Genomic DNA, 26822 nt, shown 5'->3' on the forward strand with positions numbered 1-26822 from the left:
TGACCTAATATGGGTTTATAACTTAATGAATGTCTCAAAAATTTGGCAACATAAAAAGTATCAAGTATTCTATCAAGATTTAATTTTTTATATAAAAATAAGCACCTCCATCTCATTTTGTTTCATCTTTAATAAATAGCAAAATTATATGTATACCAAAAATTATTTTAAAATAAATTTCTTTATGATTTATTATCAGTAAATGTTTTATTTGTATGCCTATTTTATATATGTAAATATCTGGGGTCCTGTAGAAATTTCTTGGGTGAAAACAGGTTATGGATACAAAAAGTTGAAGTTCTGTTTTAGACTGTCTATTCCTGTAAGGCAGAGGGGTTAGGTTTGTTTCATTTGCTCCACGTAGAAGCAAGCACAACTTGCCCAGCACAATTAAGTTTTTAATGGAGACTTCTTGGTACTCATAGTGATGGTCCTGCTGACAAGGCCCTTAGCCTTGTTTTCAGAATCTGTGGGGGGAACTCTCCTGGCTGCTGATCAGCTAGGGGTCACCTCACCTCCTGGGTTTGACCACAGCCAATCACTACTTCAGCAGATGTGTGTAACTACTTTTATAGGCCAATGGAAACAATGCTTCCTTTCCTTCCATTCAGCCAAGTTCAATCCTAACACCACAGAGAAACAAAGGCCTTCAACGAGCAGTCCCATGACTTAAAAAAATGCTCCCAGGAGCCAGGGTCTGGATCTGATGAGATTGCTGAGCCAACACACACTCACCCACAACAACCAGCTCTGGCAAGGTTTGTGGCCTCCGCTTGTTCTCCCATAAGGACACCATATGGGTTTCTCCAGCTTTAGCTAATGGCACCAGCAACAAAGGGCATGAAATAAGGCTTTTATCACCCAAGCCTCCTTTTCTTCAGTTCTCCTCCCGTAGCATGACAAACATTTGTTATGTTTCCGAAAATGATAAAGCTCACTTGGTGCAGCTCCATGACTGGAGCCCACAACCAGTGCTGATTGAGGAAAACAAGAGCCGTCTCTTTTCCTCTCAAAGTTCCTCTGGGCTGGCTGCTCACACTTTCCCTTTCAGCAGCTTTCCTGGGGAGAAGAGGCCCAGTTGAGTACTACCCAGCTGACTTTTGCTCATTTCAGACGTTATTTTTTCTCTTTTTTACCCTGGAAAAATGTCCAATCTCAATAGAACAAAATAAGCATTTGGAGACTCAAAGGGCCCTAAGGAAACAGCTTAAGGGAGTTAGATCATTCATTCCCCACATCTTAGGGAAGAGGTGGCAGGAAACATGAATAAATGAATGAATAAAAAGTATTTCTTAAGAATTTACTAAATGACCAAAACTGTGTTGCTTGCCACAAAAATGAAGGCAATTTCTGCCCTCAAGGAGTTTATATTCTAGCTGGAGTTCTTAATCTTATTTTTTTTTTTGAAGTGAGGATCCCCAATAACCCCTTTCCCCTCAGGCCGTCTGGTAAACCTATAGATCTTTTTTTCAGAATAATATTTTTAGATATATAAATAAAATGTATAGGATTACAAAGAAGATCAATTATATTGAAATAATTATCAAAGTTTTAAATAACAATGGCCAGCATTTAAAGTTTGCCAGGCAGAGACTGTTATTATTATCTCTGTTTTGTAGATGAAGAGATTGAGGCAGATTGAAGTTAAGTGACTTATCCAAGTTAAGTGTCTGAGACCAAATTTGAATTTATGTCTTTTTGACAAGCCATCTTTGGGGATAGGGAAGAGACAATCAAACAAAAGACATTCAGGGATAATAGATTAAAACAAACCCATAATAGGAGGCGGTATGCACAGAGTAGTGATGGCTAGGGTGACACAAATTAGTTTGATGACAGAAAATCAAGTCATGATGCAAGCTCAAAATAATCTGAAAAGCAGGTCCCTTGAAACCCGTTTTCTAAGCACAGCACCAACTCTAACTCTGTACAGATATAGACTAAAAGAACCTTTTGCATAGTCAAAATCTTTAACCGGCATTTAGGAAGCTGGAGATTCAGATTTATGGGGATGACAATTTGTTTCACATAATTCTGTCAGTAATTACACCAACTTCTACCGGCAGCTATTAGGTAAATGATTTGGCCTAGTCCCCTGAGTAATATTTTTCCCCCACTGAAATAAATGGAGGGTGCACTTCTCTCCCATAAGTTAAGCATATTACTTGCCTCATCACACAAGGCAAATGTGGTAAGCTCAGAGCTATTAGTCTATCACTGCAGTGATCAGACGGCCAGGAGCCAGAAGTAATTTACAACTAGGGAAGTAAACAGAGCCCCAATAAATAAGAGCCACAGACTGTGCTTGTGGACTGCAAGGATTAAGTAATGAGAGCATCTAGGAAGAAATTTAGTGCTTAGAGAGTCTGGACCAGAGCAGCTTCCCAAAGAGGAATCAAATGATATCGCTGGAAAGGCATATTACCGAAAGGGCTCATGCCGAGTGAGGTAATCATGGCCCTTCCTCATTTGGGGTTCCATACTGATGTCTGGCTAATTAGGCTGAGCTAACTGGCCAAAATAAATGGGTAATATGTTCAGCTCACCAGAGGAATAACTGGATTACAAAGGAGAGACTATTTTCTTTGGGGCAGGAAAAGCAAACAGTCACTATTCACCCTGGAGAAATAGCAAAGGCTACATAGAGCTAACCACAAAGGTCTTCTTGCATTTGGAAAATCACTTTAGTAGAAGTTCTTTAGCACTACGCCAAACCCCCACCCTCACCCCCACAATCATCTTGGTCTGTCACCTTTATCCTGTGATACAAATCTATCTGTCCTTGCTTGTTTTTTCCCTTTTTATGAATGACACCATCATACATCTGATTAGTTACATTTAAAACCTGAGGAGGAGAGTCATTGACTCTTTCCATTCTTCTTACCTTCTTATCCCAATCCAACCAAAGACACATCAAATATTGTCTATTCTTGCTTTACAATATCTCTCAAATTCTTCCATTGCTTTCCATTCCTATACCCCAAAGTTCTCTTTTTATTAGTTGTCTATAATGTGAATGAGTGCAACCACCTCATAGAAGATCTTTCCTTCACATTCAATCCTTTCAATCCACACAGATTACATCTGTCTATTCCCCTATGGCTCCACAAACAATTCAATTAAGCTTTGAAACCCCTTTAAATATCATAGGACCTTCTCTTCAAAGTGTCAAAGCACTTTGAAAAATACTAGAACCTTCCTCACTTTCTCCAACATCTATCTTGAAGTCACTGGAACACTGTAGTAGTCCTCCCATCATCCTTTACTCTTACCACAAGACCACCTAAGTTTTTGTTTTTGTTTTTTTTAGAAAATCAAAGTTAAGCAATTAATAAGTGTCTACAGTCAAATTTGAACTCAGGTTCTACTTCTAGAATTGATGCTCTATCCATTGTGTCATCTACATACCCATGATCTCTTTTAAGCCTACATTTTCTTCATGACTTTCTTTATATCTTTTCTTCTCTGGAATTCTTTATTGGGTATATATTGGAGACTAACTCTTAGCTATTGTGGATCTTTTCACTGCCCACTGTGACAATAATTACTGGAACTATGAATATTAAGCATTTAGACACAGTCAAAAGTGGATGTACATAAACAGCAATTATTATATGTGGAAAATAAAAATGAAAGATAACTTATTGAGGCTTTTATCATAGAGATTTTTCTACATTATATCTTCTCTATTAGATTACAAATTTCTCAAGAGTCAGGATAATGCTTTAGTCATCTTAGACAATATCATAGTATTTAGAAAACATATACACACATATGTGGGTATAATCTTATGGTTTATAAAATGTTCTCCTTGCAATATTATTGTGAAGCAGGTAGTACAAAAATCAAGATCTTCATTTTATTTATGAGGAAACTAAATCTCTAAAGCCAGGTCAAAGGTCAAAACTAGTAATGCTCTATAACATGTCAGGATAGACTCGTTATTAAGGAATTGGAAATGTTCAGATAGGAATTTATGGTTAAAATACTAATGCCAAGATGGTCTTCAGAACTATCTGCCCACAAAGCTTATGACATACAATTTTTGTTTTAATTACTGATTGGAGGGGAAAAAAGAGGCTACATCTGTTCTCACCAATGTTAATATTTTACCCCTTCCCCACAATGCTTTCTTGTCATTGATATTACTTTGATTAAATTCAAGAAATGGCTGTTAGTTACCTACCCCGTGTGAACACTATGTAGGCACTGAGAATACAAAGACAAAAATAATTCTAGCCTCCAGAAAGCTCACTTTCTACTGAAGGGAAGAAGAGATGTGATACAAACACGAAGAAGTAAATACAAACTCTATAGACCAAGTATTCAGCATCTCAAATGGATCTGTGATCTCATTAATGGGACTATTCTCAAGGATACAAATTGAACCCTGCCCATTCAATGCAACACTTGTCCATCTCTACCCTAACAAGTCTGAGATTGTTTGAGATTTATTTTGCTATATACAAAGTAATTTTGACAAGAAGAGAGCTTTCCTATATACAATGAGTCTTGGGGGAGGTGGGAAGGATGAGCAGAGGGGGAGGAGGATATCATGAAAGGCCACATGTGAGAGCTGGCTCCTGGGCTGTATTTTGAAAGAAGCATGGGATTGTCAATAGTGGAAGTGAGGAGATTGTGCTTTTCAACCCTTGAGGTTCAGAGGCTGTTGATGGAATGTCTGTTTAAGTGAACAGTTACTAAAATCTTTTTCATTGGACTATTTTCTATGCCAGAATCTAAAGCTGAAAATGTTCATTCAGGTTACCTAGTACAGCCTTATAATTTTGAGGGTAAGGAAACAACTCCAAAAAGATAAAGAGATTTGACTGGGGTCACATAGGTAATTAGTATTTAAATAGGGACCCAAGATAAGTTTTTTTAATTCCAAATTTAGGGCTCTTTCCCAATTCCAAATTGCTGCTCTGTAACTCCACTTGCTAGTGACAAAAGCTGGATTTTGGCAGAGCATAGGGAGGCACATGTGTGTTCAGAAATTCTTCCATCTGTCTAGGAGGGAACAACAACAAAAAAAGGCAAAAGCAAAGCTTTGATTCATTTTTTCCTCCATCTTTAAAAAATTTTTTTTAAAGGAAATATGTTGCTGTTTTTAAAAAGAACGAAAAAAATGGCCCATTCGGGGCTATGATTTTTGGTGTTGCTTGTTTTGAGTCAGAGCCAAATGCCAGTTTATGGTTTCCCCCAATTCTGTGAAGGGAGAGGCCTAGAAAGAGCAACAGCAGGGACAGATGGGTACAAACAAATCCACTCAGTTGGTCTTGCAGAATTATCTGATGACCAGAACGCTCTCCTGTTTTGACTATCATTGGTTCTTTCAGCTGTCGACCATAGGTGTGAGGAGGTCAAGTGGTCAAGTTCATCCTGGTTCCAATATACAAGATGACACTTCCTAACACCAACCAACATCTCAGAAATGTCTGTTGATGCTAACAGTGAAGGCCAAATAATGGTATCTATAGGTCAAAGAAACCTATTTCTACTTCTGGAGGCACAACTAAAATGTTTTTAAATAGGTTAGCAGGATGACTTTTATAAAAACAGCTCAGTGCTCTTTTTATAAACAACAATAATATCAAAAATAAGATGTGTTGCTATTATTATTTCATTATTATTATTATTGGTAACAATACTAACAGTGATGTGGAATCCTGATCTGGAAGTCCAAATTCCGATGTTCAAAATCTTGCTCAGCCACCAATTAGCAGAACAATCTTGGGCAAAACTTTGAACCTCAATTTCTACTTCGATAAAATTAAAAGATATAGATGAAAGTCCCTTTGTAGTTCTTATAATCCAATGATCTCTAGTATCCATTCTAATGCTAAAATTCTAATCCAATCTCATAAAAATTATTTGTCATAGATCATAGCTTTAGAGTTGGAAGAGACCTTGAAGAGGTCTGCTGAAATTCTTGTTTTACAGATAAAGAAATAAGCACAGAAAAGGTTAAGTGTCAGGATTACACAGACAATAAGCATCAGAAGTAGAATTTGAAACCAGACCTTCCTGGACTTTCACTCCAGTTCCAGATCCATTGTACCTTGTTGCTTTGGCTCAAATAACAAGTTATTAAAAACCTACCATCATATCCCTATCTTCTAAGGCATTAGCTGTCAAAAATTTGATTAACATGTAGAATACCACTAAAAAGAGCATTTCTCTTTCCCCTAAGTCTCAGCCATAGCCTTACCTGAATGACTTTCCTATAAACTAAATACTGCATTTTACAGATAGTGGAATTATGACTGTAACACGGATGGCTAATTTGGCTAAAGGTTCCAGCTTTACATGAACTAAGATCACAGCTATATTTGGTTATTGATATTAAAATTTGGTTCATATTCAATCACTACAGGAATGTATGGCCTTGTTTCTTGCTTGAACTGATTTACTGAGTATATTTTTTGGGTAGCCAAGGAGTTTGGTTTGGTTTACAAAACCAACTATTAGAATTTGGTTTAACCTTAAATCAATATATTCTATCTATTCATTCTTTAGTAATTTGTTCTATTAGGGACTATTAACTTTTTACATGAATGTATCCCTTCTCAGATTAACATTTAAATGAATAAAATAAAGGACATGGCATTACAAAGGAAATCAATTTATACTGAAAAGAATTATCAAAACCTTTTTCAAAAAAATTCACTGACACTAGGTTACAAACCCTCATTCTAGATTATTGTTCAAAGTTTGGTTCTGTTCATATTGCTCTTCTTAGTCAAAGGGGCTTTGGATAAGGTAAACTTTCTACTACATTGATTAGATGATCCCACTGAAATGTCTATTTGAAGTTATAGGACAACTGGAAGAGCTAAAGCAGGAACAAATATAACTTGTCTTTTAAAAAAAAAAACATACATTTTAATATCATTTTCATTATTCATAAGTCTTTGAAAGAAGCAACAAAAATAAGATCCAGTCCCCTGTTATAGACTCTTCAGTAAATAAAGGGACCCTGACAGTCTGTTTATTGCCTCTTGGTGTGAGAATGATTGTTGGAGTATGACATCCTGGCACTACAACAGTGCCTTTGATGTTGATGTAACCACATAACCCAACAATCTGATTGCCAGAGAACTTGACCATGGGTAGGAAAATGCCCTGGAAAAGTTGTTTTAGGATCTCTGGTCTAGGACGTTACTAGTTTCTGTTTTGGTTTTTGGCAGGTAACCTATTTGGAAGAAAAATAAAGAGATAGAGTAAGGGACATAAATTCTTGGGAAGCAGGGATCCAGGCAACTGTATCTAGTATATAAGGACTATTCATCTTGTTTAAATCCATTTAAAGCTCTGAACTGAAATGTGATCCTAAAACCACAAAGCAGTTTATTTGCCTAATCTCAATACCTCAGAGAGGTGACTTGAGATAGTGAAAAAAAAGATCACTGTAATTAAAGCTAGAAGATCATAGATTCTGTGATTCATAGAACCATAGATTTGAAACTAGAAAGGAATTCAGAACCCCTAGTTCAAATTCCTCCTTTTTTAGATGAGGAACCATCCCTCAGGAAATAGGTAGTAAAGCTTTTTTTTTTTTAAGCTAGAGTCCTTTAACTTCTTACCTCTCAATCATATAACTATTTTTTTTTTGAGATCAAGCCCCAAATCTACCAAGTCAGCTTAACTTGCCAGAGAATCTTCATCTCCTCATCTATTAAATGAGGATAATAAATGTAGGATCATTATGAAAAAAAAGTCTTGTAATCTGTAAAGTACAAGGTGAGGGTAAGCTCTTATGTGTGATTAATCAGATAGGGGCAATTAGGTGGCGCAGCAAATAAAGTGCTAGGTCTGGAGCCAAGAAGACTCATCTTCAGTCCAAATCCAGAGTCAGATACTTTCTAGAAGTGTGACCTGAGCAAGTCACTTAACCTTGTTTGTCTCAATTTCCTCATATATACAATGAGTTGGAGAAGGAAATGGTTTGCCATTCTAGTATCTAATAGTTGCCAAGAAATCCTAAATGGGGCCATGACTGAAAGGAATGAACACCAATAATGATCAATTAATTAATCACACATTTAACTATTATTTGCTACTTACAGCAAGAAACTGCAATGAGTACTGCACTAATATACAAAAAGTACAAGACTTAGTCCCTACTTTCAAGGAGCTTACAATCTAAGTGATGAAAGTATATACATATATACACACACATATATTTGAAATACATATGTATACATATATTATATATTTTAAAATTTCAATAGTATTTTATTTTTCAAATATACACATACATACATATAACTTCTGATATAGGTTAAATATGTGCAATATATACATATATTACATATATACACACACAAATATATATATGTATATATATAGATATATATATGTATATATCTATATATATATATCTAACAGCACAAAGGTACATATGCTGAGAACTAAATTTGTAACATAAAGAGTATAAATGCTAGGGTGAATGGTTAGAAAAGCCTTGGTAGAGACTTGAAGAATCCTTCCTTCTGCCTTCTAGCATCCCTTTAGCTTAAGTTCTATCTTCCATAGGATTTTTTCCCTTATTCTTCTGGATTCTAGTGCCTTCCTCCATATAAATCATCTTTTGTCTGTTTTTGTCTATTTTCATACATTCCTTTGTGTGTGTATAAGTGTGTGTGTATGAGAGAGGGAGGGAAGGAAGGAGGGAGAAGAAAAGGGGGAGGGGGAGGAGGAGGGAGAAGGAGAGAGAGAGAGGGAGAAGGAGAGGGAAAAGAAGAGGGAGAAGGAGGAGAGGGAAAGGGAGAGGGGGCATGCAAATAAACGGTAATTCCAAAAAGAAGTAAACTTCTTGAGGATAGGAAGTATTTCACCTTTTTTCCTTTATATCCCAAGTACTTGGCTAAATGCTTATTGCTTGATTAAATAGACTATAGACAATCAGAGGGGGGAAGGCATTCTAGAAATGGGAAGCAGTATGGACACAAGAAGGGAAGGGAAATTTGCATGAAGTGTTCACATTGTGACCAGTGAGTGTGAGAACAGGAGCCAGAGCTGTTTGTAGAAATAGGTTAAAACTCGATTGTGGAGGGCCTTCTCTGGAGGCCTAGACAAGCTTGAGATTTCTACACTAGTGATTCCCAATGACTTTCTGTGAAATTAAAAAGAAAAATAAAACGGGAACATTCTCACTAGGTTCGTCAGTAGCTCTGTCTTCCCCCTTTTTATGCCACTGCTTTTCTGGTCTCATTAGGGCTAATGACCTACCATTCTTCACTCTGATTTAAATAAAGGAAGTGCTGTACACAGGGGAGGAGGTTCTGCAGAGAGAGAGCCATTAGTGAGGGGAGCCATAACCATTATTTCCAAAGATAATTCTGCTCAATATGTTTGACCCATGGGAGCAGACAGTCTACAATGCCCTGGTTTGATAAATGGAATGAATGTCACCCAGAAGTCTCCTGGCTGTGAGCCTGACCTATGAACATCTCTTCTAGAGGGGAAAAAAATCTATCCCTAGAGACCAGCAAGCGTTGACTGTAATAATTTACTATCTTGCATACAGACCTGCTGCTGCCATGTTTGCCCACTAAAATGACAATTATGAGACATAGAATCAAAGTCCTCCTCACACCCCATCTTGACCCCTGTTATTCTGCTACACCATTGCTCAATAATTCTGGCTAATTTAACAGTCAATACCTCACAATAAAGTCAAATTATATCTTAGCTTCAAGTCAGCAGCCTGGGAGAGATCTTCATCTACTAGGGAAGAAGGAGAGAGGGAGGGTGGGGTGGGATGGGAATGAGAATATTAGCAGAATTTATGAACTGGCATTTATTTCTATCCAGCATTACTATTCTCATTAGATAAAGGTCAGGTCACTCAGAGCTTCAGGATCTACTGCTTACAATTTGATGAACACCCAAATTAAAGAAAATTAAGAGAGATCATTCAGCTTCTGGTAACTCCTAAAGTCCACTTCTTTCCTTCTATCAACTGAGAGAAAAGCAAAAGAAAAGAAGAGAGAGAAAGGGGGGGGCAGGGAGAAGGAGGGAGGGAAAGAGGAGAAAGGGAAAAGAGGAGGAAGTCTTAGTAAAGGACAGAAACCTCCACAAAGCCCTGTGTAAATTTCAATCAGAAACTGAGTGGGTAACTAAAAAGACAAGTACAGGACCACAGAGCCATAAATGAGACAGATAAATCATCAACTCAATAGTGCAAGACTCTACTTAATGGTGGAGAGACTTTTGCTATTTAACTCACTGTGGGAGTTAAAATGGAGATCATGTTTCTCTACCAATTGGACTTCATCACCACAAGGCAGGTGAGGAGACTCAGAGAAGGAATAGGAGAAAAAAGAAACAATGTGAATTCAACATTTAAATGTTATTTTAAAATATGAGTCAAAAACTTGAAGCCAAGTCACTGAATTCAGGCAAAAAGCGTGAAATTTGCTTAAATGTCTCCATTTTGGTTTAGTTTGGACCACAAAATGTTATCATAGTTTTGCCCTAGTTAATATTGTGTCAACACTTTCATTACAAGCCCTGATTTCCAGGTGTTTATAACTGAGCTGTAAATCTTGCAGCTGAAATTTAGCCTTCAAGACTTTGGATGGAGAGATCATTGGGAAGCCAAAATAAAGTTGGAAATTGTGTGAATTGGGGTTATACTAGAACTAGTGCAACAACTTAGAATGCATTTATTTCCTTGGAAGGATACCAAATGTTGCTAGATGTTAAGAAGTGGTTGGTTTGGTGGAAAGAGGGCTCAACTGGTAATGAGAAGACCTGAATTCTAGACTTGGTTTCTACAACTAGATTTGTGACTAAGAATATAGGATTTTTGTGACTATCAAAAGAGGCTATATTCATGAAACATCTTCAAAAACTAAGGCACTAAATACAGGTTAGGGTTAATAACAAGAGCAATTAAAAGTTCCTGTTGGATCTAGTTCAACAACAAACATTTTAAGGTTAGTCGTTATAAGTACTTGTGCAATATGACTGGTGGAGGATTTAAATCTGTTTCTATGTCCCACCTTGTTGCAAAAAAAAAATGAAAGCAGATCTTATTTTTTTAATACATGACATTTCCTGGATATTTTCAATTCCTGATACAACAGAGAGAGATGTGGACTTTATGGTGGGAAAGCCAAATTGTCTGTTCTCATTTCCAGCGATTGAAATGTTTACCTTTGAATGAGTTCTTAAAGAGTTTTGACCCTTTATTTGGGAACTCTTGGGGATAATAACAAAACTCTGCATAGGTTGCCCCTTGACTTTGCTCTCCACAGAATGCTGAGAGTAGCACATGGTATTCTACCGAACAGGACTCAAAGTTGGATGCTTCCAGCTCTACAGGTGGGCCTGAGCCAAGGAAGTCTGAGAGAGATCCAAGTGGCCACAATCCCATGTTCCTACCCTCTAGGTCCAGACTCTCTTTTTCTTTTTTTTCTTGTGTGTTTTCCATACAGCATTTTAGTAGTCCACAAGTTTTGGGCACACACTATAGATTCTTTATTTATCATGAATGATGATCAACAATCTTCTAGTGTATACTTCAGGGGATCCCTAGTGCCAGTTTCTTTTCTCTGGGCAAAGGATGAGGATAGCATCAACAACAAAAGAATTAATGAAAAAGCCTCAGAAGATACTCTTAATAATAACAATAACAACAGTTAGATGGCACCTACTTTGTGCCAGGGACTGTGCTAAATATTTTATAAATATTCTTTAGAATTTTACACAGCTCTGGGAGGAAGGTGCTATTATTCTATTTTATAGATGAGAAAACTGAGTCAAACTGCATGCCATGAATCACACAGTTAGTATCTGAGGCTAGATTTGAGCTCAAATATTCCTGACTCCAGTCCTCATGCTTTATCCACTGAGCCACCTAGCTGCCTAAATAAATTTGCATTGATATCTTTTACTTTTATGTCACCTACATTCCCCACCTCTTCCCTTGTTCCCCCAGAGAGTCATTCCTTATAAGAAAGGATAAAGAGTTATGGGTAGGGAAATAGTCCATCAAAACTAATCCCTGTATCAAAAAATGTCTAACATTATACTTAGTGTTTCACATCTATAGTACCCTTTCCCTGCCTTTAAAGAATCAGGGCTGGGGGTAGTACAGAGGATAGAGCAATCAGTCTGGTGTCAAGATTCATCTTCATGAATTCAAAATCGGGCTCAGATACTTCCTAGCTGTGTGACTTGGGCAAATCATTTAATATTACTTGCCTCAGTTTCCTCATCTGTAAAATGATTTGGAGAAGGAAAATAGCAAAGTTCTCCACTATCTTTGATAAGAAACCTCTAAATGAGATCATGAAGACTTGGACACAACAACAAATATCTCTTCTTTGGGACCAAGCTGTCATTATAATTTTGAAACATTCAGGTTCAATTGTTTTCTTTTTCTTTTTTCATTTACGTTGTGTTTATCATTTTCCTGATTCTACTTCCTTCTCTTTGCATCAATTCATACAGGCAGAAGATGTTTTTTTCATTATACTCTAGACTTCTGCCAGCTGCTTTCTCTTGGTCCAATTTTCATTCTTTTTTAAAAAAATAATATATTTTTAATTGCTGACAACCACCAACACTTCAATATATGAAGAATGAAAAAAGAGAACTGTATATGAAATTGTAAAATTTTGTTATGTTCAGTTTGTTTTAAAGATCCTTGATCCATTTTTTAAAGCCCCTGGTCACTTAGAATAACACAAGGGTGCAAAAGAGTTCATCTGCGGGACACAGAACTACAATCCAACTTCCTAACTGCTCTAATCCAGAGTATTCTCATAAACAAAACTTTTTAATATGTATCCTCTCGGATCACACAACAAGCTGGTTAGCTGTGGGGTTTGGCCACTGCTGTCCTATCAACCAAAAGCTGAGCTGACTTCCTTTAAACAAAGTTTTTCTTTTCTCTGCAGTTCCCCTATAACACATTGTCATTATGAGCAAGAGGTCAGTGACAAGATCATGTGAATGATTAACACCGTACGTCACTCTGTACTGTACCCCTACTAAGAAAACAAGCTAAAAGCCTCACCTTGCAAACCAAAGAAAATATTAAATCCATGAAATCATTCAAGTTGCCCTTCCAAAGGATAGGGAGGCTCAAAATGTTTTATGCAGCAACCTACAAGAAACTCATTTTGTGGGATGTTTCACATTCCAGCCCATGGTTTATTCCCCCATATATCCCCTGCCACTAATATCAACCAGATGTGGCAGTGAAGTCTGTGCAGAACTGTAAAAATTACAAGCATATTCTGTAATTCCAAAGCATTGTAAAGTCACAGCTAGCTTTTTTTTTTCTCCCACAAGCTGGTAGAAAGTTCCTCAGAACAGGGACTACCTGTTCATTTTGGAAAACGCTTCTGCTGGTCCAACTGGCAAAAAGAGTTTCCACCATGGAATCCAAATCTGCTTCCCATAAATGGGTAAGGGAAGTCAGAGAGATTCATTTGTAAACATCCTGGTTGGGTCCATGAATTTTCCCTTTAAAAAAAAAGAAGAAAGAAAATGTTTCCACCTTTAATACTCCAGATCTTAATACTGGATATGAGACAGGGATAAATATAAAATCCTGAGCCTTTATGTCTTAAAGATCCAAGAGAAGATTGACTGAAAAATGGATCTACTCACAAAGCTCCACTTGGGAAATTAAAATAACAACAAAAACAAAACCTACCTTGCCCAAAGTAGAGTGCATTCAGCTGATTTCACAGTCATTTTGAGAAAGGTTGCAGAGAGAAAAGAGCACCAGTTCTGAAGTGGAGGGCCATGGGCTCAGATAAGATCCTAATACTGACTATCTGTGTGAACTTAAGCAAAAAAACTTAACATTCTTAATTAACTTAACCTCAATGAAGGGAGGACCTCAGTTTCCTCATGTGGAAGACTGAACTAGTTGAACTCTGGGGTTCCTTCTAGCTCCAGCTCTGTGAGCTTATGGTACAGTAGCTGAAAGGACTGTGGATTATTTTGTCCAACCTGTTTAATGGAAAAGGAAACTTATGCCCAAAGAAAGGAAGAAATTCACTGGGCAAAACAAAACCTAGCACAATGACTAGCCCACAATTGATATATAATTAATATCTGTTGAATTGAATCATATTGATATGTACATGAAAGCCTTGGGCTTTTTAAATCAACTTAACAAGAAATCAGTATATAAAGAAAAAAAAACAGCTTAATACAAATGTTTGTTGGGTTAAAGTCCTAATGAAGAAAGGGCTTATAAGGACTTAAATTAGAAAGAGGTCTTATTTAGTTTAACCCCCTTGTTTTTACTTATGGAGAAAATGAGGATTTGGGCAGCTAGGCACCATAGTGGACAGAGAGCTGGACCTAGAGTCAAGAAGATTCATCTTCCTGAGTTCAAATCCGTCCTCAGATACTTCTTGTGTGATCCTGAGCAAGTGACTTCACCATGTTTGCCTCAGTTATATCATTTGTAAAAATGGTCTGGGGAAGGAGATTGCAAGCCACTCCAGTATCCTGGTCAAGAAAACCCCAAATGGGGGTCACAAAGGGTCAGATATGACTGAAAAATGATGGAATAACAACAAAAATGAGAAAGTGACTAACCCAAAGTCACACACAAGTAAGTAGAAAGAGCTGGGAATGCAATCTTTAGCATTCTCCACACCTTCCTTCCCTAATACTTTGTTTTGGTTATGTTGCATGTGCCAGGGTGTGAGGTGCCATGGTGATAGTACAAGTGAATCTGAAGGATAAATACCAAGATAGATACTATGCCCAGCGTAACCCATTATCTATCCACACAAAGATTAAAGTTAAATCAGCCTTCAAGTACATGATGAAACTTGTAGCTTGTGAAACACAACATAAAAGCAGACAGAAGAAGTGCCCGACAAAAAAGTTTGCTACATCAACATGGGGGAAGGGGAAAGAAACGTTAGGTACCCTAGAAACAAGGAGAAATAATTTGGTGTATTTAAAAAAAAACACTGGGGCAGCTAGGGTTGCAATGGATGGGTCTAGAAGACCTGGTCTCAGATATTTACTAGCTGGGGGACTTGAGGCAAGTCACTTCACTCTATTTGCCTCAGTTTCCTCATCTGTTAAGTAAGCTAGAGAAAGAAATGGCAAACTTTAGTATCTGCCAAGAAAACTCCAAATGTGATTATGAAAAGTCAGATATGACTGGAAATGACTGAACAACAGCAACAAACAAAAAACTCAATTTTGGTAAAGACTACCCAACATCTACAAGGCAATGAATATGTTCTATAATAGTTCCTAGTGTGCCAGTTGTTGACTGGGCACAATTGGACAACAGCAGGACAGAGTGAAACTCTTAGGAAAAAGTGAAACCCCTCACTGCTTTCCAGAATGCCTAGACCACAACAGCAGATACCTCTATCTCTTCCATAAAGTCTAAATACTTCAGGAGGCTAATTCCATACCACCATCATTCCACATCAGATAGAAGTATCATGAAAACTTCTAACATACAATTGTTTTCCCTGCTGAGTTTTCACCTTTGTCTAACAGCACTGTAAATAAGCCCCATGGAAACATTTATTGCGTGTCCGTCTATCTTCAAGTTTAGTTCAGAAATTTAAAGAAAAAACTAAGATGGCCACAAAGGGACACACTAGGGGTGTGTGTGTGTGTGTGTGTGTGTGTGTGTGTGTGTGTGTGTGTGTGATTAGAATACGGGAGGGTCATTCCAGCTTTCCAGTTTAGAACTAAGCCAAATCATACACTAATATGAAGCTTCTCTAGAATCTAAGGGTAATGGCCTTTAATTTTTTTCACTGGGAAATGTGGTTTGCAAAGATAAAGATTACAGTAACCCCAAGGCTAAACCTGGTAGTTACTCTGAACACTGTTTTCAGCTGCCAACATTCTACCTTCTTAATTCTTCAACATCCACTGACCTGAAGCAAAGGTGATTTTTTTTTACACTATTGACATTTTTAAGGCTGTCAAAGACCATAGGAAGGACTTAAGTAACTGAACTCTCACATTCTGACATTAACATATACGATTATTCATCTACAATTGCTAAACAATTACTAAACATTTAATGGACTCTTTGGAATCAACTCTAGGACAGCTGTATTATTAGGACACTGAATGCCTATATAGCTTATTTACTAAGAAGTTAGAAAATTAAAACACATACACAGCCCAATCCTTAGAGCCATTTTCTCTCCAATGTTCTCTAATCACTGAATTTTAGAGGATTATTAATCACTATTTCCATCTTAACCGACATTGTCTAAGATATCTTCAGAGATAGTAACCCATTAATCTATAAATAACCAAAAGCCTTATCCATACAGTATGCTCTCTTTTTTATTAGAAGAACAAGACTACATGCAAAAAAGGGTAAAATTTTAACATTTTAGAGCTGGAAAGAATTTAATAAATAGGAACCTGTACATATTCAAAAAACTATGAAAAACTTGTCTTTCTGTGGCTTCTAGTTTTGAAGTCCAAAATGAGATCCTGGTTGTAGAGGGAAGTGACACAAATGTCAGAAAGAGAATATCTTGAAGAAACTTATCCCAAACTTTCCAGACAGCCTCTACCTCTATACATAACATACTTCTGTGACTCTTGGTTCTGACTTGTGAACCTCACCTTATCTGACTTTGCCCCAGATCCACAATGCCACTTTAAGGCCTGATACTGCCTTGTTTGCTGGTATCTATATCCCAGATTGTAGCATGTTACCTAGCACATGGAAAATACTCCAAAAAAGTTTTCTCATTCATTCATCTGTTCATTCAATCATTTATGCCTTAATATTTCAATAATTCATTAAAAATTCAATTCAGAGTCATCTCATTTAATCCTATTATTTTACCAATGATTCTTGAGAAGTGAAATGACTTGTGAGATTACACATGCTTAATGGCAAACTCTTGATCCTGACTCATTCCAGAGATCTTTTCCCAATGAATTCAAGATGATAGGGCTAATTAGCTGAAAAGGCACTGTGCAGTGAACTGGCCAGCCCCTTCTCTCTCTTAAAAAAAAAATTAAACTTTTTTGGACTAACAGACTATAGTTATCAAGGGAGTGCTTGATAAGGTGTCTGAGTTAAAGCTCCAGGACAATGAGCAGGTCACTTACGTGCCACTGGCTGCTCTTTAACTATTTTCTATAGAGTAGAATTCACCACAAAGTGGATAGTCATTTGATTTCTGCACCAGTGATCTTTCTCCTACCCCATGAAGCCTAGGTAGCAGGTGCTTCCTTTTTCCTGATTTCAAGTGCTTTTGGGAAATAGGTCCTTTACCAGCTGTTGAAATGAGCATATAACAGCCAACAATGTCCAGCATACACCCTGCACAGGTGTGAGCCAATTAGGCACCATGTACTTGATAACCACCAATGTGTGCCTTACACAAGAGCCAGCATGAGCAATTTTGGATCCTGGGATAAGTATCGTGAATCATGCCTGGGCCAAGCAGTAGGAAAGGCACCTTTATATCATCTTTACAATTTGTAATGTGAAAATAAAACAAGTGGTAATTAAGAAAAATTCAGTTTAGTAAGAGGAGTTGCTATTGAGACTTTAATATTACAGAAAGAATGCATGTGTTAATTTTGTTTGTATCCTCAAAATTTTGATGCCCAGGTACCCTGCCCTAATTATGGTTTTATTCAGCACTGTTTTCATTCCTCTCCAGGATGTATTTCTGACTTTCCACAGGGCTTTGTCTACTATGACATAGAAAAATTTCTTCATTCTGGAAATTCCTTCTACTAACATACTATTTCTCATGTTGGAAGTACTGTTTTGTGGTGTCAAGAACTAGATTTTGTGGTGGCAAAGAATTGAAATTTGGGGATGCCCATCAATTAGGGAATGGCTGAACAAGCTATGGTATATGGTTATGATAGTGTACCATTGTGTTATAAGAACTGACAAGCAGGATGATCTCAGAAAATCCTGGGAAAACTTATACTGGCTGATGCAAAGAGGAGTTGAAACAGAACATTGTACATAGTAACAGCAATATTATAAGGATGTTCAATTGTGAAAAATTTAGCTAACTTTGATCAAGACAGTGTTCCAAGACAATTCCAAAGGACTCATGATGAAAAATGCTGTCTACCTCCAGAAAAAGAATTGTTGAACTGAGTGAAGATTTTTTATTTAGACTTTTTAATTTTCTATATATTTTCCTGGGATTTGGGGAGTATGTTTTATTTGCAGTATGGCTAATATGGAAATGTTTTGCATGACTTCACATGTATAATTGATAACATATTGCGTGCCTTTTTAAGGGATATGGGAGAGGTTGAAGGGAGAGAATTTAGAACTCAAAATTTTAAGAAATGAATGTTAAAAAAAATTTTCTGTATAATTAGGAAAGTTTTTGATGAAATAGGTAAATATATGATATATATTTACCTATTTCATCAAAAATTTTATATTATATTATATTATATTTTTATTTATATTATATTTTAAAGGAAGTACTTTCTTCTCCTATCTACCATATGGTTCCTCCTAGAACCTCCATTTTAAGAAGGTCCAGACCAACCTTCTCTTCATACCTCTCCAAGGTACACTTCTGATTCTCTATAGGACTTTGTCTACCATGATCCAGCAATGGGCAACTTCACCTTCACCTCTACCCTACATCCATTTTTTTCATCTCCTTTTCAGCTTTTTATGTGTTGTTTTCCTCCATTAGATGGTAAGCACTTTGGAGGCAGGGACTGTCTTTCTGCTTGAAACTATTCGAAGTGCTTAGGACAGTACCTGGCTAACAGTAAGCACTTATTAAATGCTTATTGACTCCACTGTGTCTGCAGTCCGCAGACTTCACATTATGCAGAATATAGAAGACAACTCCTATCCTGGAGATAATCTAGAAGGTATAATGGACAAATGCTGGACTTAAATGGAAGACTTAGGTCCAAACTTCACCTTTAACATAAATTAGCTCTCTGATCCTGGATAGATGACTTTCATTTGTAAAATGAAGGATTTAGGTTAGTTAGCTAGCTCCAAGATCCCTTCTAGCTCCAACACTATGCTTCATTGAAACACACACACACACACACACACACACACACACACACTTACTTTCTAAAGTCCCTTTTACAACTTAACAACAACAACAATAATCTAAGAGCTATACAATTAATCACAATCAAGTCCTAAATTTCACATGCAGTTTAAGAAAAGGAGTTCAGGTGAAGTCAACAATATATTCAGACATTATTTACTAAGTAACTTCTGTGAGGGTTACTGTGGTAGACCTGTGGTAAGGGAAGATACAAAGTTTAGATAAGACACTGTCTTTCTTTTTTTCTGGTGGTTCCAGTCTAGTGGGAAGATAAGACAGAGATAAAAGTAATCCACAATCTTACATTAAAAGTATCAGAAAGTTGCAAAACAATGAGGAGTTTGAATGGGGAAGATCCTTACTGACAGGGGGAGGGTTCATGATAGACAAAGCAACTGAGTTGTGGCTTTACTGACATGGGGATGGAAGTGGGGAGGATGACATTAGAGAACAGGAGGGTAAAAGTATGAAACAAATGAGCACAAGGCATGGTGGGTGGGGAAGAATAAAGGACAGTCCAGAGTAGTTGAGTGTAGATGTCAGAGAGGAAGAGTGGGGTGTAGCTGGGAAAGCTGAGAAAGTTCAGAAAAAGGAGACATTAATGAAGGCTAGAGTTATTAGCTAAGATTTCACTGAGAATGAAGGCTTTGAGAAATCCAAGAGGAACTCACTTTCCTTTTTCTAATTAGTTTTTTTTTTCAATTAACAAGGATTTATTTTCTCTGCCTCCTACTATCTACCACTTTAAAAAAATATCTTGTAATATGTATAATCAAGAAAAAATTGCCGATATCCAAAAATATATGAATTGTCATTTTACAGTAAATCATGTCCAAGAATTACTACCTTAGACAAGGTTCCATTGTACCTAAATATGCCAGTCAATGTATCAGAGATTGTCTATGCTCACCCTATGCGCACAGTTCAACAGCCAATCTTCAGGTATGGACATAATTTAATTTTTTTGAGAGAGGAGTGAGAGCCTGAGGGATTCACTGTGATACTCTGTGATTTGCTTAATTATCTCAATTATGGTGACTTCACTGAAATTCAGACCTGTGTCCACTGAAGGCTATACTCTTTCTGAAGACTGAAGCAAGAGGATGTGCATAGATAGTCAGGTTTGGTCAGACACATAGTCAGATACATCATCTGTACTCACCATAAACCCATAGCATATGTCTAGTGGCAGTTTGCCCCAGGACTAACTGAAATCTTAGTTCCTTTCAAACTAAACAGGAAATCAGGGAATGATTTGGGGAAGACTAGGGGGCTGTTCTTTATGACCCGATGACAGAATCTCAAACAATCTTTCTGCTTGCTCCCATACTAGGAAAGCTTCACAGAATGACCAAGAAGACCAACTAAGAGTCCACTTTTGCTCCTGGATAAGAGGATCATTTGAATAAGAATTAGCAATTTTACACATGCATTTGAGGATTTCTTAAAATGTGAAGATCTGACCACAGATTACCATCATACAAATCAGAACTGGTGCTAAGGGAATGAGTCCTGTATTTGGATTAGAAGAAATTGGATTCAAATGCAACTTCTATCACTTAACCATCTATGAGACAATAGGCAATTCATTAAATCTCTTTTGGTCTCCATTTCCTCATCTGCAAAAGGAGGGTTGGGTTAAATGACCCCAAGAGGGCTTCTAGCTCTAAATCTGTAATCCTATAAACTACTCATTCAACCTGGGCAGCAAAAACCAGACATATTCCGTTTACTGAAAAGCCAATACTAAAATCACAAAATAAATAGCATATAATCTGCTCTAATTATATAAAAGCAGGATAAACAAGTGCCATGTGATCTTGAGCCGAGAAACCAGCTCTTGTGTGGAAATAATTTAAGAAAATGGATATACCGGAGAGATGAGGTGGAGACCAGGGTCAACTTACTCTGTTTTCCTGGCCTGCTCTTAACTCAGCTTTTCCAGCTGAGTTAGAAACACAAGTAGGGTGGACTCACATGTGTGTTCAAACAGCAAGTGTGTGTGTGTGTGTGTGTGTGTGTATGTGTATTCACTCACCCAGCTGTGTGGGCAGTTCCTGGATAGAAGACCACAAGGATGTGCCATATCCAGTAGAAAGGGTTGACAGACATGATAGAGCACCTTGGTGTAGAGACCACCACAGGAGAGGTGGCTGACAAGATACAGGTGTCTCTTACTTGTGAAGAAGGTTTTTGTCCAAATCAAGGGCCTAAACAGTCCTTTTATGTTAGTGCACTGACAGCAAAACTGTGTCTGTATGTATGCATGTATATGCAATAATGCATATGTGTATTTTTCGTAACACTGATTTGACTCCTAAATGAATATAAGATGTCATGTATTTTAGGTTTCCCAAGTAAGATGAATTTATGTCCATTTCTTCATGTATGATTTTATTGCACAAGTAAATATTGAATACAACTGGAAATATACATGGATATCACAACTTTTCAATCTCCCCATGATAACTGCACAATTTGACTAGCAAGGTTTCTAAACAGATCAATTGTTGTACCCCTCAGAAAAACTGCAGAGTAAAATTTATCTGTATGCAGCTCCCGCTGAAAAGTCTCCAAAATTGTTAGGTCATACTCTATCCAGTATCTCTCCTTGTGATCAATGAAAGAAGTCACTAGAAGAATCCATACCAGAATCACAGAATCCACTGGACATCAATAAGCACTTGACGGAGCACCCATCATGATAAGTGCTCAGTTCCACTTCCTCAAAATCATATTTCATTTCCAATTCCAACCAGTCTCCTGTACAAAATAATTCATATTGAATGAATGTGCCCAAATATCGCTGTAAATGATCATTTCTAGTGCGGAAAAATGACTAGCTGGTTCACCCATTCTTGCAGAAACATCCTCTAAATAGAGTATTCTGCAGCTAGGAGTTCTAGAAAACACAGTCTATGCCCCATTTATTCTGCAAATAGCAGGCACTGTTCTCACCAGAATGACTGTATGTGAATCTAGGCTCTAGTTAAAATGTTGTGTTCAAAGCAAGAGCTCTCCAAAACCAGCACTTTTTTGTTAACAAATGGAAAGCAAATCCCATAAACATGAGACATTTCTCTGCAAGCATCTGGGCCCTTCTGGAAAGTCCCTTCCCCTTCACTACCCTCCCTTCCCCCAGTCCCTTAACTCCCCCATTAGCAAGGAGCATCCCACCATCACAAACAAATTATCACCACTGGCCTCTTAAAGCTCTTACATCCTGAGGGAAGCAAACAGAAGAAAAGAAGGATGGCTTCTTTATTTTTTTCTCTAGTTCTATTTCCTTCAACTGGCAACACCTCACTGAACATTGGTCTGGCTTTTCTATTCAACAGATCCACCGCCAAGTATCACATGGCACAAGAGACTACCAACACAATGGCAAATGCATTATCCACACCAGCCATAGTAAATAAAAGCACAGCCTGTATATTAGGAATCAAACTCTACTTACAATCTGGTTAACTTCAGGGTATTCTGGAAAAGCAATTCTGGGAGGACTTGTAGTTTATTCTTGTTCAACCGCCTAAAGATAAAAAATAAATAGAAAATACAAAGAACCATTAAGGAAAAGTCCATGTAAAGGGAATCTTGTATACCATAGATTCCACATCAGTAAATAATAACAATAAAAAATAACAAGTAATTATTGAATATCTCCTATGTGCCCAGTCCTAAGCAAGACATTATAAGAGTGACAAAAACATCATATACAAAGAATTTGCAACCCAGTAGGAGAAATAAGATACAAATATAAAAAGATAAATGTCAACATAAGGAAGTATAGTTATTATTGTCATTTTTCAGACATTTCAATTGTGTGTAATTCTTCATAACTCCATTTGGAGTTTTCTTGGCCAAGATACTGGAATGTTTCGCCATTTTCTTCTCCAGTTCATTTTATAGATGAGGAAACTGAGGCAAATGGGGTTGTGACTTGTTCAGAGTCACCCAGTTAATAAGTGCCTTAAGATAGATATGAAATATATTATTAGTGTCAAATGAAGGAAATATCATGGTGTAGTAGAAAGACCACTGGATTTACAATTTACAAACTTTGTATATACAAGGTATTAAAAATTTGTTATCCACATGAAAAGAGAAAAGTCACTTAGCATCTCTGGGCATTGTTTTCTAATTTATAAAGTGATAATGTTGTCTCAGATATTCACTAAGAATTCTTCTAGTTCTAGATCCTATAATTTCTTAAATAGAACCAACAATTGACACTACATTGATTCAAAAGATGGAACTATCTCTGTGGGCTGGAGTAATCCAAGAAGTTTTCATACACTGGGACTGAGCCTTAAAGGTTGATGAAAGGCAGTTTAGGTAATATTTAGAAGACCTCCTTAGTTAAAGTAGAATGTTCTTGTTTATTTATTTAGAAAATGGAGGTAATAATAACACACTATCAACCTCATAAAGGCATAGTAAAATGTGAATTCTTCTGCTAATGATGATGCTAAAGTATTTGGATGTAAGGTTGGAAAGATACTTTAAGTTCTGATTTTGAAGAATCTTAAATGTTTAGCAAGAATAAAATTGATGTCATCCTGTGGACCATGGAGAAGTTTACCATGATTGTTCATCATGATGAAAGTGATACTTAAGAAGATTAAATTGGTGGCTTCCCATACCCAAGGATTCCCATTATATATGTAGATTACATTCCATGAATAACTATGACCCCAGTTCTTGCCACAACTAGATTTTAACCTAGAGTTAATGAGATGTTGGGCTGCACTAAGAGAGATTTGGTTTCTAAAAAATAAGGAAGTGATAGTTGCCCTGACTGGACCACATCTAGAAAAGGATGATCAGTTCTGGATGCCAATAGTTTAAAAGCAACACTGATGAACAGGAAAGTTCCTGAATAAAGATAAAGATAATGAAGGATCTTGGACCCATGTTACATGGGGACTGATGGAAAGATGTTAAGCATATTTAGTTTGGAAAAGAGAACTTAGCATAACATGATAGCTGTCTTCAACTCTTATGGAGGCAGGGTTAGACTGGTTCTGTTTGGTCCCAAATGGCACAACCAGAAGCAATGGGGGGAAGTTGCCAAGAAATCATTTTGGTCTTAATGTTGAGGAAAAGTTTCCTAACAATTAAGGACAGGCTTCCACAAAAGGTCGGAAGGATTCCCCTCCCTTGAGGTCCTCAAGAAGAGACTTGAAGATAATTGTTGGGTATATTAAATTGGGGATACCTTTGTTGTTGGAAATTTTAGATTGGGATTTCTTTCATATGTGGACTAAAGTAAAGGACTGATGAAGTCTCTTCCAACTCTAAATATCTATGATTTTATAAATACAGAGTTTAAAATAGAGGTGTCAAAAATTCTGTTTGTAGTACTACTGAATGTACTATATTAAAGTATAATTGGGAAATAGTTGCCAAAATAAAAATACAATAAAACATTAATTTTTATGTAAGTCATCATACAGCTTGTAGATATCCTCATGTACAGAATATCCATCTCCTTCCCTTTATATTTGAATTGGACATTAGTAATTTAAAAAACAAAAGCAGCTTTTCATAAAATATTTCTCCCAAACTCACTAATGTCAATAACATTCCCAAAACAATATCCTCTGTCTCCAGTCATGGCAGTTGCTTATTTGACTGAAATTCTGAAATTCATTTCAATTAATTGCTTCCCTTTCTTCCCCCTCATACTTATATTAGTCTGGGGAAGTTCTAGTGTGGAAACTCCCTCCTTTAATTTGAAGTGACAAAAGATGGCTCCAGAAATACCAAAAGTTTCTTTATCTTATTCATAGCCATAGTGCATATATTAGAGTCAAGATCTGAATTTGGGTCTTTATGATTCTAAGAATAGCCCTCTAGGTGCCATTCCATGCAATTTCTTAGTCAATTAATCAATTAAATAGGTATTAATGAAAGGCATACAAAACCCTGTTCTGGATATTATGGGGGATATGGAAAAGTAACACAGGCACTGTACACACACACACACACACACACACACACACACACACCTATATCTTTCAGAGTTGCCTAGGAGCTAAAGCCTGTATATGCCACAGGTAGGATTGAAATCCACTTCTTGAATGTAAGAATAGCTCTCTATTCACCATGGAACACTGTCCATTCCCATGATAAATGTTATTGTATAATGTATCCAATGAGTAGCCCTTATAATAAATGATATTAATATTCACATCAATTTTTAAAATCTTATATTAATTCATGTCATAACAGGGTTATCTGATTCCTCTGAAAGACAATGTAAGCCTTTTCTTATGAATTCAACTGGTCTCAGACAAAAACTTAATGCTGGTGGCCACTTAATTATTTACAAGATTGTTAGTTTTACCTCTGGGATATCTTCATATCAGTCTTGTGAATGATGAAAGAAGAGGCAAACTATAGGTTAGAGACTAGCTAGAGCTTTCTCTGCCAAGAAATGTTTATAGACACAGCCAGGTCATGTGGCTCCCATCTTGGGTCTGCAATACTTTCAAGAATCTCTTCCAGAAGGTGTCTGGTTTTTATCTCTGGCTCCCCGCCTCTCCTCTCTCTGTGTCTCTCTGTTTCATCCCCTCCAACCCCCAACTATCAGCACGTTGGCTGAGAAGAGCATTGAATATTCCAAGCACCATGGGAGTGCTGCCAGCCTCCCCCTTGCGTGCATCCTGTAGCCTCAAGTGAAAAAGTAGGGAAGTTGTGTGTTTGATGCTTGCTTTGAAAGCTCAAGAAGCATGTAGAAAGGAAGGAAAACATAATCAGCATAGGACAATGGCATCATATTCATTCAGTTCATTTCCCTTGGGAACTGGCTACAAGTAGACCCAATTCAGAGGATTGTTTTGTTACCTGTCTCAAGTGAGGAGTTAAAAAATTCATGACTTTGAGGGAAAAACTGGGTGTTTCTTTCATCCCTTAAACACTTTTAAGGATTATTCTACTTCATTAGACTTTGCTTCTGGAAACTAATCAATCAAACATGTTTTGAGCATTCTTTACACATAAAGCAGTTTGAATAGATACTGTTGAGGAAATGCTTGAATTTCTTTCTGAGAAAGAAGTACTTAACTATCCATCAAAGTACTTAACTATCCATCTAATTAAGAGGTCCTTTTTTAAAAATTAAGTTTTTCAACTGTCAAGCATTTACCTCCTCACATTTCTCTCACTATGAAAAAAAAAGAAAAAAAAACCTTTACAAAAAATAAGCATAGTCTGGCAAAAACTAATTCCTACAATGGCCATGTTTAGAAATGGATATCTTATTCTACACAATAGGTAGCTTGCTTCATCATTAGTCCTTTAGTATTAGTTGACCACTATATTGATCAAAATTCTTGAAAAAGAATTATTTTTTTAAAAAAATTTACAATGATGATGTTACATTATAAATTATTCTCTTGCTTCTGCTCAATTCACTCAGTATCAGTTCATTAAAGTTTTTCCAGGTTTCTCTGAAACCTATTTCAAAATTTCTTGGATTATTTTTCATTACATTCCTATAACATGATTTGTTCACCATTCTCTAATTGATTACCATACCCTTAATTTCCAGTTATTTTCCACTAGAAGAAGAGTTGCTATAAATATTTTTATACATACTAAGGAATCTTTTCCTTTTGCTTTGATCTCTTTCAGAAATATGACTAATAATGGGGTTGCTAACTCAAGAATATGAACAATTTAGTAATTTTTGAGGAATAATTCTTAATTGCTTTCTAGAATGGATGTATCCATTCATAGCTGCAACAATAGTATAATAATGTGTCT

At 36.8% G+C, this 26822-nt stretch overlaps 1 protein-coding gene across 3 annotated transcripts in view; it reads right to left on the minus strand.

Moving 5' to 3' along the window:
* SLIT3 (slit guidance ligand 3) overlaps window positions 1-26822 on the minus strand; it is a 778163-nt gene that overhangs the window by 617516 nt on the left and 133825 nt on the right. For all 3 annotated transcript variants that reach the window (XM_051978878.1, XM_051978877.1, XM_051978879.1), the window contains exon 4: window positions 22510-22581. In XM_051978878.1, the coding sequence (XP_051834838.1) occupies window positions 22510-22581 (72 nt within the window). The remainder of the gene's footprint in view (window positions 1-22509; window positions 22582-26822) is intronic.

This window comes from Antechinus flavipes, chromosome 2 (assembly GCF_016432865.1).
Source record: "Antechinus flavipes isolate AdamAnt ecotype Samford, QLD, Australia chromosome 2, AdamAnt_v2, whole genome shotgun sequence".
Classification (NCBI taxonomy): domain Eukaryota; kingdom Metazoa; phylum Chordata; class Mammalia; order Dasyuromorphia; family Dasyuridae; genus Antechinus; species Antechinus flavipes.